At 50.2% G+C, this 17,750-nt stretch overlaps 2 protein-coding genes across 4 annotated transcripts; one reads left to right on the top strand and one right to left on the bottom strand.

The window, feature by feature from the left end:
* The first annotated feature begins 28 nt into the window (after positions 1-28).
* On the top strand, positions 29-6,045 carry TMEM106A (transmembrane protein 106A). Of its 2 annotated transcripts, none has more exons than XM_039873371.1 (8): positions 29-537; positions 1,315-1,541; positions 2,093-2,156; positions 3,275-3,428; positions 3,874-4,014; positions 4,123-4,166; positions 4,669-4,722; positions 5,066-6,045. In XM_039873371.1, the coding sequence occupies exons 2-8, from the start codon at positions 1,334-1,336 to the stop codon at positions 5,184-5,186; spliced, it is 786 nt and encodes a 261-aa protein (XP_039729305.1). In that variant the 5' UTR covers positions 29-537; positions 1,315-1,333; the 3' UTR covers positions 5,187-6,045. The 2 variants fall into 2 exon arrangements, with proteins under 2 accessions (XP_039729305.1, XP_039729306.1); XM_039873372.1 differs by having other exon boundaries at positions 30-131.
* On the bottom strand, positions 5,995-9,800 carry CCDC200 (coiled-coil domain containing 200). Of its 2 annotated transcripts, XM_039873374.1 has the most exons (3): positions 9,257-9,800; positions 8,493-8,551; positions 5,995-7,866 (listed from the first exon to the last, which is right to left on the bottom strand). In XM_039873374.1, the coding sequence occupies exons 1-3, from the start codon at positions 9,615-9,617 to the stop codon at positions 7,840-7,842; spliced, it is 447 nt and encodes a 148-aa protein (XP_039729308.1). In that variant the 5' UTR covers positions 9,618-9,800; the 3' UTR covers positions 5,995-7,839. The 2 variants fall into 2 exon arrangements, with proteins under 2 accessions (XP_039729308.1, XP_039729307.1); XM_039873373.1 differs by having other exon boundaries at positions 7,799-8,551.
* Positions 9,801-17,750: the final 7,950 nt, after the last annotated feature.

The raw sequence follows: 17,750 nt of genomic DNA, 5'->3' as shown, positions 1-17,750 counted from the left end.
GGAGAGCGAGGGTGGGGCCGGAGAAGCTGGGGCGGAGCTTCCCGAGGCACCGAGTCAAAGTTCGGGGCCAATACCCTGGCTCCAGCACTTCCGATTACTCTTGCAGCCGTTTCTGTCGCCGTCACCTGGGGGTAAGGCTGTCCCGGAACCCTTCTTTCCCTTTGGGAGGCAAGGGCCAAGGCACCTTCAGTGTCTCCTAGCCCAACACACAAGCACACGCGGCTACCAAGCTCCACTAACTGCCTCTCGGGATGTTTGGTGGGTTGAATTTCCGACCTCTCCGTCTGCTCCCACCTCCCACCCCCCACCCCGGCCCATGGTCTTGACCCGGAGGAGGGCCGGAAGCAGCTTGGCCTTCCGTGGAAGCCAGGGTCGCCGCTCCCCCACTTCTTCCAACGCGACATATTTGCTCCCCCAGAACTCTGCTAAAGGGCCGGTTGCCCTGGCCGGCCCCAGCCCGCGGCCCTCCTCATAGATGCACTCCCAAATCTCTGCTCTCGCAGCTGAGAGGAGCCCCAGATCCCAGACCTGAACCAGGTGAGGCTCCCTTTATTTCAGCCCAGGAGGGTCTGACTGTGGCTCAACTTGCCCACTCATTCTGCCACCATTCGAGTTTAGGGGCAAGAAGCTGGAGTTCAGCCTTGGTCTTCCTAGTGAAGGACAGACCTTGACATTGCTACAACCATACCCCAGGCATTTTTTCCTAACCCACCTCAGAAAGCAGTAAGGAAGAGGTTTATGCTCCCAGGATTATTTTAAGGTTCTTGGCCTCACCTGTAATCAGCCTAGCCTCCTTTTTTCTTGTTTCAAAGAATCCCTGCCTTCCTATTAAAGCCTGCACCTGCCGGGGCTCAGGAATGGAAGCTTGCCTTCCACACCTGGGCTGAGAGACCTCAGGTATTTCTAAAGACCCCTGCAGAGTTGTTGCAGAGGAAGAAAGGGCTCTTTTGGCTCCTGCCTCGCCCTACACAACTTCCTTGAAGTAAGTGACTGCTCAGCAACTTTTCCAGAAAAAAAACCTGCTCTGCCATTCACTCATGGAAGTCCCTCAAGTGAAGTGAAATAACTTCTGCTTTTCTCTTCTCTCTCGTAAGCAGATTGAGCTCTCCTACAATAATGAAAGGAGTTGAAATGCATCGCGATTTCTGACCCAAGAGTCCTGTGTAACTGCTCGATTTTCCATACCCTAGCTTCCTTAGGCTTGAACTTGCTGAAATTGTGGTGGGACTCCTTGCCAGTCTTGAAAATCTAAAATCAGAGTGCATTCAGCATCAGTGCTAACAAGCTTAGCACTGAACTTTGTTCTTTTGTCAGTGAAAAAGCCCCCTGAACGATGGGTGAGACATTCTCCCAGCTGGGCTCTCAGGAGGATGAAAACAAGTCAATCCTGCCCACCGACCCCGCCACTGGCAGCAAGGCTGCCAGCTATGCCAGCAACAGTAATAGCAAGTCTTTTTCTTCCTGTGCACCTTGTGAAAGGGCTGCTGGTGCCAGCTTTGTGACTTGTCTCACCTGCCAGGGCAGTGGGGAGATTCCTCAAGGTGAGTGGCCCAGGGCTCTGGAAATAGCCTGAATCCCGGAGAAACTCTTAGCAGCCAGCTGGCCCAGGGCCAGGCCCCTCTGAGTCTCTTTAAATGGGGTGAGTCTCCCAGCTCTTGGTCCCCCAGTTTCGGGCTGGCCAGGGAGATGCTAACCCCTCCTGCCCTGGTTGTACTCTCCAGCACCAGGGGATTTCCAGTCTCTCCGCTCCCTTAGCAACACTGTGCCTTAGGATTCAGGAAATTACAAATAACTTCTCCAAAGAAGTTAGGCTCTGATTTGCTGGGGATTTGTAGCATCACATCTGTTGATTCTTCACATTTGTTGATTCTTCACATCTGTTGATGAAAATCTCACTACCATTCTAGAGATGTCAAAGCTGAGCTGCCAACTTCAATAGCATAGACCAGTGCTCCCAGACCTGCTCTGGGGCAAAGGCAGCATGCTTCCGACATAGCTCTGTGGGGTGGAGGGCTACTTCTGGCAGGCTGGCACAGGAAACATTTGTCATGGACACTTCTTGGCCCTTCCTCTCACTTCTTTCTCTTTACAGAGCTAGAGAAGCAGCTGGTGGCCCTCATTCCCTATGGGGACCAGAGGCTGAAGCCCAGACACACGTAAGCCCCTCTTCCTACCCCAGGTCCACAGGCCATCGCTCCTGGGGGCTGTTCCTCTTTGTCTCCCTTGTTTTGCCTCTCTCTGCCCCCACCAAGTTTTCTCCATTGGTTCTCCTCTAGAAAGCCTGAGCCTCACTGGGCTCAGATGTACGAGCCCCGTTTTCTGAGAATTTTCCTGGTTTAAGAAACCTGGGGCATAGCTACCTGAGGCCACATAGTGTGGCCTGAGCATCACTGCCTCCAATAAGCATGGTTCCCTTTTGAAGACAGAGAGGACCTCTTGACTCCGCAAGTCCTTTCAGGAGGGAGGGAGTAGCCCTGGCTGCAAGTTATTTTTCCTTCAAGCTTCCCTTGCTGTGGCAGTTCAGACCTGCTTGTTCTCGTCCCAGTAGAGATGGAAAACTATCTGCTCCCTGTACTGAGGCACTTCAGTACCTCAGAGGGAGCCCTGAGTTTCACTGGGGAGCCTCTGACCCTGTTTGTCATCTGGGTCCATTTCACATGGATCCTTACAACCTCCTCCCAAGGTCCTGAGCTTCAGCCTGGGAGCCACCACCCAGCCCTCCCTACAGCTACACCAGAATCCGAATCTGACAGTACCCCTCATCAGATCCACTTACAAGATGCTGTCTCTTTAATGCCCATCTCAATTTTCAATTAGGTGGACAGATGATGTCCTATTCTGAATATTAAAACTCAGAAGTCTCAAATTTCATATGGGCCGACTTTTTTCCAGTGGTAATAGCTAGCATTTATTAAGCTTTAGCTATGTGCCAGGACCTGGGATTAGTGCTTTTTCATGCATCAGCCCATAACAAATACTATGAGGTAGGTACAGTTATCTCCATTTTACAAGAAAACTGAGGCTTAGGGTTGCTCGGAGTTACTGGGCCAGTGGGTATGGAGAACAGGGAATGAAAGCCAGGCTGCCTACCTCCCAGTCCTATGCTCCTACCTGCTCTGGGCCACATCTGAGTGTAGGCTGGTTCTCCACATCCAGGAGGCTAAATGTAGAGTTGTGAGGTGGGGTGCAGAGGAGAAGAGTGTCTGAACACCCCCTGCCTGAGTGTGCTTGGTGTTCAGACTTCTCCCCTGCTTTGGGTCCTGCTTTCCCACAGGAAGCTCTCCGTGTTCCTGGCAGTGCTTGTCTGTCTGGTGATTTCCTCCCTCTCCGTCTTTTTCCTGTTTCCCCGGTCTATCACCGTGCAGCCTGCGGGCCTCAACTCCTCCAGCGTGGCCTTTGACAAGGCTGATATCCATCTCAACGTAACGGTAGGTGGGTGCCTGTACCCCTGTGCCCAGTAGTACTCCTCTATAGCCCTTATCGAGTGTTGTGACCCTGGGCGTTGATAGCCAGGGATCTTATGGTGCCCAGAGGATGTCAGAAACCTGGGGGGAAGCAGGAGCAGCCATGAGCCCCATAACCAATTGTGTAGCGTTAGGACTCTTCACAGTGAGGGGTCAAAGCCATGGCCCGAGAAGTAAATCACAGGGTGTAATAGGAGTGGCATGCTTGAGACTCCCTGGGTGGGCAGGGCAAGACTGGATCCTAAGCCAGCTTGGTGTTTTAGTTAAAGGTGAGCCCCTCACCATTAAGAGCCCCTGTGAGGGGCTCCTGGCACTAGTCCTCAGCAGCTGAGGCTGGGGGGTTTTGAAACTGTTTGATATTTCTTTTCCAAGGTGGCCACCCCTTCCCTTTCCTTGTCTTCATCCCTAGAATATCTTGAACATCTCCAATAGCAACTACTACCCCATCACTGTGACCCAGCTGACCATCGAGGTTCTGCACCTGTCCCTCGTGGTGGGGCAGGTCTCCAACAGCCTGCTCCTACACGTCGGCCCTTTGGCCAGCAAACAGGTGACTCCCTCTCCCTGGCCAGCCCTGCCCACAGGTGTGTGGATGTGTGTAGTGGTGGGAAGCGGGCAGCTGGAGTTGGGGCTAACCCTATACGCATTTGGTTGACAGATGGTTTATGCAGTAGCCAACGAGATCTGGGATGAAAACACATAGTGAGTATCCCTTGATCTCTTCTCCCTCAGCCTCTTTCCTGGTTAGAAACCCAGTTTTAATCCCCACCAGATTTCCTGATTGCTTAGCAAACCCTGCCACCAGCATCTGGCCTGCACTCATGGCTGAGACTGAAATGTGCAAAGGTTCAGGGTCCCAGCCTCTGCCTGTTTGGACATAGATTGGAGTGAAAAACAAGCTAGAATATGGTTAATCCTTACAATATGTGACCTTGGGCTCCTCAGCTTGGATTGCTGAGAAGAATAAATGTCTTGTTTTCTGCCGAGGGATGTGCCTGGGCCAAACCAATAGGGATTGGAAGACTGATATTCCAGCAAGGGTGACATACCTTAGGGAGAGGAAGAGGGAGAGAGAAGGAGTGGAAGAGGGGCCCCTGATGGACAGGAGCCCATGGGGTGAGGATGCTGGGACCTATAGGTCTCTAAGCCTTCTGACAGGCTTCTTCTCAGTGTGAAATGTGTTCCCATGTTTGTTCTCTCTCAGCAAAATCTGTACCTGGTTGAAAATCAAAGTTCACCATGTGCTTTTGCACATCCAGTAAGTACAGCTTGGAGCCCTGGTATCTCCTCTCCCACTGACTCCAGTCTCTTCTCAGCTCCTCCTTGTGGGAGCAGAGTCCCTCAAACCGACCCCATGAATCTGTTCTTGGGAGTAGCAGGTCCAGCTCCTTCTCTAGGTCCCGCCTTGCTTATAAGTGATTAGTGTGACAGCCACAGAGCTGTCTGGAGCACAGGTGAGGCAGCAGTCCCAGGTGCCTTAGCAGAGTGGGGAGCAAAAGGAGCGGGGATTCTGAGGGAGCCAACCCTCCCCAGAGAGCAGAACAGGGCCCGAGCTTCCCTCTTCCTCCTGGACCTAATAACAAAGCCTGCTTTCTTTCCAGGGGCACCCTGACCTATACTTACCTGAGCCATTCAGAGCAGGCTGTCTTCCAGAGCTACGAATACGTGGACTGCCGGGGAAACATGTCGGGGGCCCACTTGCTGGACTCTCACCCCCCGTGACCTCTCTGCTGTCTTCAAACTCCAGGCACCTGCCAGCCTGGTCTCTATCTCTCACAACTCCATGGTGATCAAGGAAGGACTATGGTGACTTCGCCAAAGGAAAATCACTGCTTTATCATACCCTCCACCCGTACCACACACGCACATGCACACACCGTTAGCACAGGAAGCTTTCTATGGAAGTTCACACACATTCACGCACACACACACACCCCTGATTTCCACAGGAATGGAAGGCTGGCTCTTCTAGTAGCAGGCTTTTCCCTTGGTCTGTCTTGAGGGAAGTCTGACTTGACATTTCTTCGGAGGTACTTGAGTCCCTGGAGTGGACCTTGCCCTGTCTGTTCTGAATGCTTTGGTTGCCCAGCTTCTCAGGGCTGCTTGAATGTGGAGAAAGCTTTAGTTTTATCTGGCTTTAAAAACATGAGTCCTTTTCAAGTTTTCCACCCAGTGATGGGAAAGTGACTTGGAAGACATCCAGTGCTGTCTCTGTGGCCTTTTTTGGGTACATAGATGCTTTCCTGTGCCTCCTTGCTTTGTTTGTGTGACAAAATGATGGTCTGCTTCTCTCCTGGTAACTCGCCCCTTGCCCATCTGCCAGCAGGATTGGCCAAGGCCCTTTGGCTCTCTATTCTTCCTAATTAAAGATTGTCCTGGTTCCTAGGAAGACCGAGTTGTTCTCCAGTTCAAGCTTCTCTCCATAGAAGTTTTATTATTCTCTTTACAGCTGAAGCTAAAGTAATAGAGGAGGGGAGGGAGGCACCAGGCACCCTTCGGGCCTCCACAGGAAAAACAGACTAAGCCAGAGTCATTTTAAAGGATGTTTATTGAAGGAGAGCTTCTGGCTGGTGGTGAGCCCACAACCCTGAGCTCATGCGATTGGACACAGGCAGGTCAAACAGTGGGCCCAGCTGCTCTCCCCATGAAAGCCTGCAGATGTGAAGCAGTCAGTACCCAGCCAAGCTGCTGGACTCTGCTGCACCAGGGCCCACCCTCTGCTCCCAGAGACCTCTGCTTTCCTTCAGGCATTGACAGCATGGAGCAGCACATCAAGTAAGGACTGATCTAGGCCCTCACCTCTTTGCTGTCACTCAGATGAAGCCAAGCCCCAGGTATTCCAGGTGCCACTGGGCTCCAGATAGAGGCGGTTTCTGTTCTTCAGCCAAATGGAAATGGTATTTGCTCACTAAAGGTGGCTAAGGTTTTTATCACTCCCAACAAGCAGAGACATGAGCTTAGGTGGTGGGGAAAGCTGAATTTTGGAAGTAGGATGGATAGAGAGGGGAAAGTGATGACAGAACCTGGTGACTAGCTGGCTGGGGAACAAGAGGAAGGAAGATTATGCTGTCTCCACATTAATGTCTGGGTAATTGGGGTCAAGGTGGTGTTGGCAAGAGCTCAGAAGTTCAGGAAGCTCAGGCTAGAGCTTGTGTTGTGCACAGGTCACCAAATGTAAAGAATTTATATTGTATTCAATAAACTACAGTCAATAAAGTTTAAAAAAAGAAAAAGTCTCCTCGTGAGTGGAGAGGGAGCTGGTGGACATGTCCCGTCTCACAGCCTGTTTCTTAATGTCCGAGTGCATGCCAAATTCTCTTCCCCAGGCTGAGCCCCTGGATAACGTGTCTTGCCTTTCTGGATTCTGAGAGATGGCTCCCAAGGAGCTTGATCTCTCCCTTTCTCTCATTGTATATCTCTAAGGTCCCTTCCAATTTTAATATTCCTGTTCCGTGCCCTGGCCCCGATGCTTCCCTCGGGAATCACTGCACTAAGAGGTGCCTTCAGTCTGACCCAAAGCGATGTTGTGGGGACTACAATGACAGGACCCAGGTATCCTCACCAGTCCCAGGTGACAGAGGCAGCCGGGCTGGGGGACCCCGTTGTCAGCTTCAGGAAATGGTGAGGGGGATGCCCAGGCCTTTGGAGCCTCTTGGCTGTCTCTGCTCCATGGAACAGCTGAGACCCAGGAAGGAAGAGGCCTGTGGATTTTTGTGGGCCGGTCTCCCTCCTCTTCCCAGGGCCAGGTGTCCTGCGCCTGAGAGGTTGTATATGCCCTTTACTCCGAGCTTTCTCTCTCCATTCCTGCCTCCTATTATCCATTCAACAGTTGGGTGCCCACTGTGGGCCAGGCATTACACTGGACTTGGGAGGGGGGGTGTCCCTGCCTGCCACCTCTTCCTACTTCTGCCCCAGGCCTACTCTGGTGGGAGGCAACCCCTCTGTCCCCAGCTGAATCTCAGTAAGCATGGGCTAGGAGGAAGGGATGATGGCTCCTGTGAGTGCCATAAACCTGAAGCCCCCGACAGAACTATCATTGCTAAAACGGCAAGCAGTGAAGCTGTAGACTTGAGTGTCCAAGGCCAAGTCCTCCCACTGGCCTAGAGAACCAGGGACTTTCACTTTCTTCTCCCACCCTCGCCAACGCCTTCATGGGTCTTCCTGCCTCCTTCCCCTCATTCCAGTCTCACAGAGCTGACCAGTCTCACTTCTTTCCAGGAAGAAATCACATTTTATTCCTGGCTAGCCTCTTCTTCTAGAGTGGATCAGGAGAGGGTGGTTTTTGGAGTGGAGATGTTGCTGGGTGGAGAGAAGGTGGGCTTGCTCATCTGTTTTTTACTGATGGCCTGTAGGGTCTTGGGGGTCTATCTCTGGATCACCACTGCTGTATGTAATTCTTTGACTGAGAAGAGGGAAAGACAGGAGGCAAAACAGGTTAGGTAGCGGTTTCTGGGCCTGCTGGTTTCAGAACATTTTATTAAGCCTTTTGAGGCCAGAGGAATCGAAGTGAAATGTCAGAGCCCAGTCCTCATCCTAATAGGGCTAGGAATGAGCCCAGCTCTAAGCTAAGTGTTTTTGATGCCTTCTCTTGTAATTGCCACAAACAGCCCTCATGATATCTCTATTAAGGAGGTGGCATTATTCTCATGTTATGGATGAGGCAGCTGAGGCTCAGGGATTAAATCACGCTGCCAGGGAGCGGTGATCCTGATTGAGACCAACGACCTCTGACTTCAGGTCTTGCCTTCCTTGTGCTCCAGCTCTAGCCCAATCAGCACTTGAAACAACCCCTTTATTTTGCTTCTCTAGGCACCTGTCCTATCTTTCCAAAAAAAGATTGTTAACCTTTCTACTTATGCTTAGTGCTGAGCAACAGGTCCTACGTAGACATTTTTAGGGGGCAAGGAATGGAGGAATGGGCCCCTTCCCCCACTCCTGCCAAGGAAGCCTCTCTAGACTCCACACGCACTCACACATAAGCACACACTCACAGACACGCAGCCAGAATCGGCCTTCACACTGTCTCACCGTGAATCGTTTGTACTTGGTGTATTTATCTGGGCTACCTTGGTCTGATTTCCTGAAACCTGGTGATGAAACAAAGCACATGTTACTCATTTTGCAGTTTCTGAGACTGGAACAGGTCAGAGCTGGACTGTTTACTATGTGACTGGGGAACAGGTGGAGGGCCCTACCTGGGCACTGCACAGACTGAGCCCACCTTGAAAACTCTCAACTAGGAAGCTGCATTGTGACTCCCTGTTCCAGGCTTCACAGGTCTCGGTATATCTGCTGTTAAGTTCATACCCAACCCTCTGACCACCCTCATCCCCTCTGTCACCCTTGCCCTAGAGCAGCGGTCTCCAACCTTTTTGGCGCCAGGGACCGGTGCTCCTATGAGAATCTAATGCCTGATGATTTGAAGTGGAGCTGAAGCAGTTATGCTAAATACAGAAGCTTTGCTCACTCACCCACCCACCGCTCATCTCCTGCTGTGTGGCCCGGTTCCTAACAGGCCACGGACCCGGTACTAGCCTGTGGCCCAGGGGTTTGGGGACCCCTTCCCTAGAGGAAGGGCTGACAACTTCTCAGCCAGTCCCTGCAGAAGTGTGCAGCCTTCTTTGCAGCTCTAGGTTGCAAACAGGCTCAAAGAGAGTAGCCCCCAAGTAAAGGCCAAGGGTGCTAGGGAGAGGCAGAAAGGGGGTGGTGATATAGATTCTGGACTATAGGGCTGGGATGAAAGCACGGGGCTCTCTCCTTGAACACCTCCCCTTCCCAGGCCTCTCACTTACCAGTGTCTTGAGGGATTTTCGGCCCTCTTTGGAATTCGTCGTCAAAGTAGTTACAGTGACTTTCATCTCGATGAGTCCCCACTGAGCCAAGCTGGGGACCAGGTTTCTGGGAATCCTGGAGATTGTGCTTGCAGGTGTATCGAGTAAGAGGGTCTTGGGCATTTTGTTGCCTTGGCTGAGGTGGCGGCTGTGGTGGCGGTGGTGGGGCTTGTGGCTGCAGTGGCTGCGCCTGCGCCTGCGCCTGCGCCTGCGCCTGTGGCAGCTCTGCTAGCTTCAACAGGGGTGGCTGTGGTTGTGCCGGGGGCGGCTCTTCTCGTGCTGGGGGCGGCAGTTCTCGTGCTGGGGGCAGCTGTGATTGCATCACTGATGACTGTGGCTCCTGCTGTGACCCCTGAGAAGACTGGGTTTTTTTCCCACTTTGGTATTCCTCCCTTTTGAGTTTCTTCAGTTCCTGGCAAGAGGCCCCGGGCAAGTGACATCCTCCTCCCTCCCACCCAGTTATTCATCTGCCAGATACCACAAATGAATCCATAGGTTGAAATGGCTAGAGGGTCTCTATGTTCCCTGGAGTTGGAGGGGGAGGTTAGAGAGAGAGGACTATGTCCCTTCACACACCACAACATCCAAGGGCTGTTTCTCTGGTGACAGAGCCCTCTGGCTCAGCCCCTGCCCAGGAAACAGAAGTCTCTGAGCACCTACCTCCTAGCTTGGGAGTTTTGCACTGAAACAATTCGCAGTACAGAAAGATAAAGAATAGTTTCTAGCAAGTGCTTTGAAACAGCACTGTCCAATAGAAATAAAATGCATGTCACGTGTAATTTTAAATTTTCTAGTACCCACATAAAGAGTAAGAAGAATCAGGTGAAACTAATTTTAATAATACATTTTATTTAATCCAATATATCCAAAACATGTAATCAATATGAAAATCTTACATTATATTCTTTGTTTTTTACTAAGTCCTCAAAACCCAACATGCGTTTTACACTTAACAGCACATCTTATTCTGGACACTACATTTTCAGCAAAAATAATCAGATTCAGATTTATAAAATTACAATTGAAAAAGTAGATTCACATGTTTAAGTTGTTCCAAATATAGTTTTCCAATATATAAACAGTATTAGTTTTAAATTTTACATTTAAATGAATTAAGTGTATATAAAATCTTAAATTCAGTTCCTCAGTCTCACTGGCCACATTTCAAGGGCTTGATAGCGCATAGGCTGGTGGCCACCCTATTGGACAGTGCAGCTTTAAAATCTCCCAGGACTGAGTCCCCTCAGTAAGTCTCAACCTAGCACAACAGCAAAGCTGAGTCACTCCAATACATGCACAGTCCATCCAAGAGAAGGTCAAAGGACATTGCTTTCCTCCTACCCCCAGCAAAACAACATTCACCAGATAATAGCTTCCTAGGGGTCTGTCTTCCCTCCCCATTCCCTTCCTGGCCCTGGAAGGATCCCAATGAACCTGGCCCCTCTCATGCACCTGCTCTTGCTGTTGCTGCTGCTCTTGCTGGGCCATCAGCCACCTCCTCCGATCCAAAGCCATCTGCCGGCGGCGGGCCTCCCAGTGGTAAGCACTTCCCATGATGGTGGGGGTGGCAGAAGGCCCCAGGCACAGCTCAGAACACTGCCACTGCCCCCACCACCTCTGTCTCCTCTCACCCCAACCCCACTGCCTATCACCAGAACCACCTCATAATGTGGCCACTGCCAAGGCAACTGGGTAGGACCCCCTGCCTTGGGGAGGAAGGAGGTGTTTCTCTCAAGCCTTCTAGGGAACATCTGTAATGTATCTTTCTCTGTAGGGCCCTGAACAGGTAGAAGACACTTCCCACCTAGTTCTGAGTCTCAGTAGGCCCCAGGAACAATTCTGAAGTCAACTGGCTTTTCTCTTTGGTTTCTTCCTCCCACCCATCCTCCTCTGGTCCCCTACTGATCTCCCTCCCCCAAAGGTATCTGGAGTTAGCTTTCCTACAATCCTCCATCTCCTCCCCTTGTGCTGAGTCAGGAGGAAAGGAAATACAAAATCCAGGTAACTCCAGAGGCCTGAGCCCTGTGAAGGCAAGGTGGCTAACTGTAAAGTGACCTAGTCTTGAGATTTATAATGCAGGCCACAAGCCGAGTGTCTACCTCTTCTTCTGACCCTGCAGACCCTACCTCACCTCTGGGGGCTTCAGTTTCCTTGCCTGTGGAACCAGAAGGGTATTACTTCTTCAGAGGACTTGTATCAGGACCAAACGGATCAATGGATGAGAAATGTACAAGATGAAAATTGTTGAGCTACACAGTATTATTGTCCCACCTGACTTGTGTCCCAAGTAGGTAGAGTGGCCGGTGTGTGTGTGGGAGCGGCAGGGGGAGGAGGGGATCATTTCTTCTTGCCCAGGAAGCTTCTGGGGGCAGGATCTGGGTAGACTATTGACCTACCTCCTACATATACATGCCTTTAACCACAGATATAAATCTTTTTGGAAGGAGCAGAGCCTGAGTCCAGCTTCAGGGCTAAGGGCAGGGAAAAGGTATAGGTGAAAAAGGGGCTTTATACCCAGCCCCAGCCTGTATGGAGGGAGGGTGCAGGGAGCCCTTGAACTAGAGAACAGGTGCCTGGAGAGCCTGTCAATTCAGGCAGCTGGTATTGTGGATCAACTTGGGCTTTGAAGTTAAACAAAGACTCAGATTCAGGTTCAAAAGTGGTTGTGTCACCTATTAGCTGGGGGGACTTAGGCAGGTCACTCAGTGTCTCTGAACCTTTCCTCTGAAGCTTGTTAGAAGACCCCAGGGAATGCATGGAAAGTGCCTGCCCTCACAATGGGGACCTGGGGATGGCCAGCTGGTAGGGATGCCCCAGCTCTGCTGAGGGGCCAGTGGGGCACTGAGCCCTTCTGGATTTCTTTCCTCCTTTGCTAGTTCTTTCTCCTCCTCCTAGCACCCAGGAGCATCATCTGTAACAATAAATGACAGGAGTTTCCAGATGCAAAAGATGAAATTGAGGCTTGTCACTGGACATTTATCTTCATATGAACTAATTCTAAAAATATTTAGATGGAAATGATAATAAGAGGAAGAGAAAGGCATTTGACCTCCCAATCATTAAATGTGCAAAGGAGGAAATGGCTTCTTGTTTGCATCTCTTCCTCTCACTTCCCTCTTACTCTTCTCCTACCCTAGAAAGAACAGGGATCAATCGGATGGGGAGATGCTCAGGGTGGAGGAGGTGGGCTGGGCTGAATTTAGGGAAGTGTTCCCAACTGTCTGAGCAAGTCCTCATGCCAGAGGAGGCGTTTTCAGGGTGAATCTGCCAAAATTGTGCCCTTTCTCTTCTTTTTGAGCCCCTCTCCTGCTGCCCCTGTGCACACTACCTCTCCCAACCCCATCTCTGACTTCAGACTTCCCTCTAGCTCCAGGATTCTACTCCATATCTCACTTGACCCCTTCCCATCTCGATTTTAACTGATATTGGCCCTCAGGGAACTTCCCATGTGGTCACCGGATTGTGGCCACTTGCATTTTTTTGAATGACTAGAAGTTAATTTTTATTTGGCCACTTGCATTTTTAAAGTAAGCTTGGTATTAGTCAAGATCCATAATCTTTTGTTATGGAAGGAATAAAGTATAGTTAGAAGCAATGGGCCAGGTAAGTCCTATGAAATACCAACTAGGTATTACTAGGTATGCAAATGTGGTCTAGTGCCTCTTTCTCTCTGATCAGTTTCCTCACCTGTTGTGATGATTAAAGGAAATAATCCATGTCACGCACTTGGTTCAATCATTGGTCAGAGTGCTGGCCAGCAGCAGACCTCTTAAGGGTCTCCTTTGTTCAAATAAATAAAGGCAGAACTCTTCATTCCACAGGGCAGACATTTACTGACTTCATGCACCCTGTGTGCTCTGCATGAGCCTGAGAGACTGTGGGGATACAGAGGATGTACAGGCTACAGGGCCTGGCCTCAGAGGGCTTACGCTCTAGTGAGAGAAACAAGACTGGCCACGAACAGGTATGGACAAAAGGGGTTCTTTTTGGAAAGTAACCTCGCAGGGTGATCTGGTTGTAAATTCCTAACTAGGCGGGTCGTGGTTAGCAGCCGTCAGACCTCTGGCATATGACTTTTTAGAAAAAGGTTTAACTTTGCCTTGAGCAAGCCCTGTCCAATGTTTTCGTGCATCTAAATGAACACGCCTTTGAAATAAGCTTAATCACCCTCAAGAAAACACAGGATCTTGTTAACTATCCCGTAACCCAATCCTCACCTTGCATCTCCCACCCTCATGTAATCTTCCTTACCTTCTGTTCCCTCCTGGGTCATTCTGCAGAGCATCTGAGATCTTGCCTCCCGGCAATTGTCATCAGTTTGGGCTCAAGTAAACTCGTAAAAATTGTCTACAGATCTGGATGTCTCGTCAACACGACGAAGGCAGTGATAGTGCAGAACAGCACATGTATCGGGCCTTTGTAAATCGTGAGGTAATCACTTGTAGGAGTTCAGAGAAGGAAGAGAAAGTGTCAGAGACGAAAGCTTCCGGAAACATTTCTAGAAGTTAATTAGTCCTGTGTAGGATTGGTAAGGAAGGAGACAGGACTGAGTGGCATCCGCCCAGCCATTGCAACCTGATATAATCTAAGCACCCCTGAAGAGATGTCACAAAGAGACAGTGTGACAAAAAGGATAGGAAAATGAAATCGTAACTCTCATTTGTACATGGAGGCCGGGTTCTTGCATTTATTACATAACTCAATATTAACTCTTTAAAGGCTGCGTTTGAGGGGGGATTAGAAAAAGGGGAGGGGAAGTCATTGTCAGACAGGGGAGCCTACCCCTTCCTGCCCACTAGCTTCCCTGTTTACCACCAGCCTGCCTTGCCGCCTCCCTCTCTCCCTCCCCTGCTACAAAACTAGCCACCTGGTTTCCTCCGAGATGCTGGAAGTCTCCTCGAATCCCCGGAGATAATGAGACCTTAGGAAATTCGTTTCTTACACTCCCATGTTGCGGGGTGGCAGATTGCAGCGGGAGCTAAGGCACAGAGGTGGAGCTGAGCACGGTCAGTTAGGAGAGGGCAAGACAGCAGGCCAAAAGGTAGGGAACCCCTACTCCACTGAGTGGCCGCCGAATGCCAGCCACTGGTCTAGGAACTTTCCATACTTTCCTTTTTAGATACACAACTCAACCCGAGAAGTATGGTTATTCTAAAAGGAAGAAATCAAAGCACGGAAAGGTTAGTTGATTTGCCCAATGTCGCCCGGCTAGAAATTAGCCAAACTTGGCTTTGAACAAATGTTACAATGGCTATGAAACCAAAAACACACAGAGAACTGAAAACATACAAATCGTCTTACCCGTCTTCAAGAATCTTTGACATTTCTTTAACATTTCTCCTACATCTCCTGGGCCTCACCCAGGAAGGAAATTGTCACTTGATTATCTGATAAAGGATATGAAACTGGCAATTTCACCACACCATCTTTTGTTGTCAGGGAAGGTGTCGATGAACAAATGGGAAGGAGGAGGTGGGGCAGGGGAGGGGTGAAGGAAGGGACCCAGCTTGTCAGAGTAGCACCAGGTTGCAGGCCTACCTCAATCGCGTCTCCTTTAAATAGGAACTCCAGTCCCCAGCCCCAGCCCCAGGAAGCCTTCCTCCATTAATGACCATTTTCTTTCCTCACCTCTGCAGCCCTTTCTCTCCACAAGATCACAGCCCGGGATCTACTAGACTAGGGGATTCGCCGCAGAGAACATTCGAACATTCATTCATTGAACAATCATACGTGGAGTGCCTGCTAGGTGCGAGGCACCACTCTTAAGTTCTGAGCATATAATCCTGAGTGAGATGGATAAAGATCTGCCCTCATAGAGTGTACATCATATTGGGGAGTGGGAAGAGACGGGCCATGAATAAAGAAGGTAATTTCAGATGGTGATACATGCCATCAAGGGAAATAAAGCAGAGACGTGTGCTGGAGACGGGGAAAAGGGACTACTTTAGATTGCGGGGGCTGGAGGCGGTGGGAAGCGTGTGCTCAGGTATTCCAATTGGTGACATTAGAGCCAAAGTTTAAGTGACAAGGAGTCAGGTAAGCATTCTAGACAGGACACACTAGCCAGGACCCACCTGCTTCCTCCTATTGGCTCCCTCACCTGGATCGGATTCCGGCTGTCGTCGTCATTGCTCTCCCTCAGAGCTCTCTCTCCCATCAGACTGAGCCCTGAGCCCAGGGGCTGGTGTCTCCTCATCTAGAGCTCCACAGTGCGCAGCACCATGCCTGGTACATACTAGACAGTCGGGAAATCTTGCAGGAATTCATGAATGCGTGACGGAATGATTAGATGTACTGGAGGGGGAGGGGGAGGTCCCTGAGTATGGGAACCAAACATTTACTCCTAGCCTGGGAGTTTCTTGGTCTAGGGTCCTTGAGTCCTTGGAGGGTCTGTTGATACTGGAGTGGCCAAGAATGCCTAGAAACCCTGCATTTCTATGCAAGGTCTGGGTAGTATTGAACTCACAGGCCTTTAGCGGGAAAAAGAGACTTGGAGAAAAACAGAGCCTAGGGGCGGGGATGACAATGGAGAGAGAGGCCCCCTTTGAGGCCTCGCAGGCTGAAACCGTGGGCTGAGTCATCATGAGTCCCACCTCTCGCTAGCAGACTGGCTTGGACACAAGCCACTTCCCCTTGGGAATCTCGGTGTCCTTGGCACGCGATAAGGGGCTTAGATGATTCCAGGTTCCTTCCTCATGACGGTCTATGCTCTGGAGTAGGGGAGGGTAGGGGATGCGTGGAGCTCACCTAGGAAGTGGCTGAGGACATCCTTGCCTCCACAGCACAGCATCCTAACCAAGTACTTGTCTGAGTGCACAAATGAAGAGAGGTGGGGCGGGAGAATGGATCCTAGGAGCAGCTATCGGCTTGGGAATCACAAAAACCCACTTTTCGATCTCAGCTTTGTTTCTTCAAGAATAAAATGAAAAAAAAAAAAAAAAAACACAACCTACCTCTTAGAATTAGTGCAGGACAGAAATGTGTGAAAGGGCCCCTTTGGCCGTACCCTTCTCCCCTACTAGGGGCCCTTTCAGAGGCCATGGGCCTAAAACCAAGTCCCAGCGCCCAGCCAAGGGCCGGAAAGGGGTAGGTGCTGCCCCCCGGTGGTTATGTTTATCACTGCCTGATTCCCGAAGAAAAGTGGAAGAGTAGGGGGTTAAATTGTACAGGTAGGTTCCTTTGCCTCTCTTCTGGAGTCTTCCTTTCAGACAGGGCCTTTTATACAATTTGGGAATCGTAACTCCACCCTCTTCAAGTTATCTTGTGGAAGGTGAAATCAGATTTAAATGAACGCTCTTTGAGCAGAAAATTCTAATTTCAATTATATTTCCCATACTTTCACTTTGGGCCAAATAATAGGTGCCGGGAAGGCTGAGGCCGGAGGAGGCTGCAGGGCAGGAAGGTTATGAAGAACTCAGTCGCAGCCATGCTGTGGTGTCTGTGGGGACAGATCCACATGGGAACCGATGTCCGGCATCCATTTGCACGGGAGCCTGGCACTTAGGCGAGGCCTTGGCTGGGGAAGGGGACTTGAGTGGTCAGCAAGAAACAGCAACGGGAGCCCTAGAAGCTGATAATGCCCGAAGAGCAAAGGTGAGGGAGGAGGAACAACCAAATTAGAGGCGGAGAGGTGAGGCCGGGGGAGAATCAGGCCCATGCTCTGAAGGGAAAGCCGCGACTGACCAGTCATCCGAAGCTGATGGGCTTTCACAGCAGGAGCCAATCTTCGGCAAGCTGATCTGTTTGATTCGGTCTTTTTTATTTGAGAGAATGCTCTGCCGAGTCACCAATGTTGTCTCACGTACATTAAGAGGGAGTACGGCCTCAAATAGTGGTTCTCAAATTTGCGAGTATATCAGAATCATCTGGAGGACTTGATAAAACACAGATTGCTAGGCCCCACTTCCAGGATTTCTCAGTCAGTCAGTCACAGGCGGAGAATGTGCCTTTCTAACAAGTTCTCAGGCGATACTGATGTCGATGGCTTGGGGACACTTTAAGGGACACTGGCTTGGAAGTTCCAATCCCGACTTTAGTATTTCCCAGTGAACCCTTGGGTGAATTACTTATATTTCCCAGCCTCGACCTCTTCATCTGTAAAATCAGATGATAGTACCAATCTCACTGGGTTATTATGAAAATCAAATAAGGTAAAATAAGTGAAGTACTCATCAAAGGGCTCGGCACATACAAGTCCTCTATACCTGGGAAAGGCTATTATATTTCAACCAATAACAAAACATATGGCCCAGAAAGCAAGTCTCATGTGGAACATCTTCCTCAGATAAGTACAAAGCGACATATACAAATCGACCTCCCACTGCTTTTTCTTTTCCAATGTATGTGACTTAAAGTATTGCTTCTCAGTCTTTTACGTGCCCATGAATCCCCTGTGGACCTTATAAAATGCAGATTCTAGTTCAGTGGGTGTTATGAACTGAATTGTGTCCCCCTG

The sequence above is a fragment of the Pteropus medius genome, unplaced genomic scaffold (genome assembly GCF_902729225.1).
Source record: "Pteropus medius unplaced genomic scaffold, Ma_sr-lr_union100, whole genome shotgun sequence".
Lineage (NCBI taxonomy): Eukaryota > Metazoa > Chordata > Mammalia > Chiroptera > Pteropodidae > Pteropus > Pteropus medius.
The sequence above is the reverse complement of the archived record's forward strand: the minus strand, read 5'-3'. Positions and strand labels throughout refer to the sequence as shown.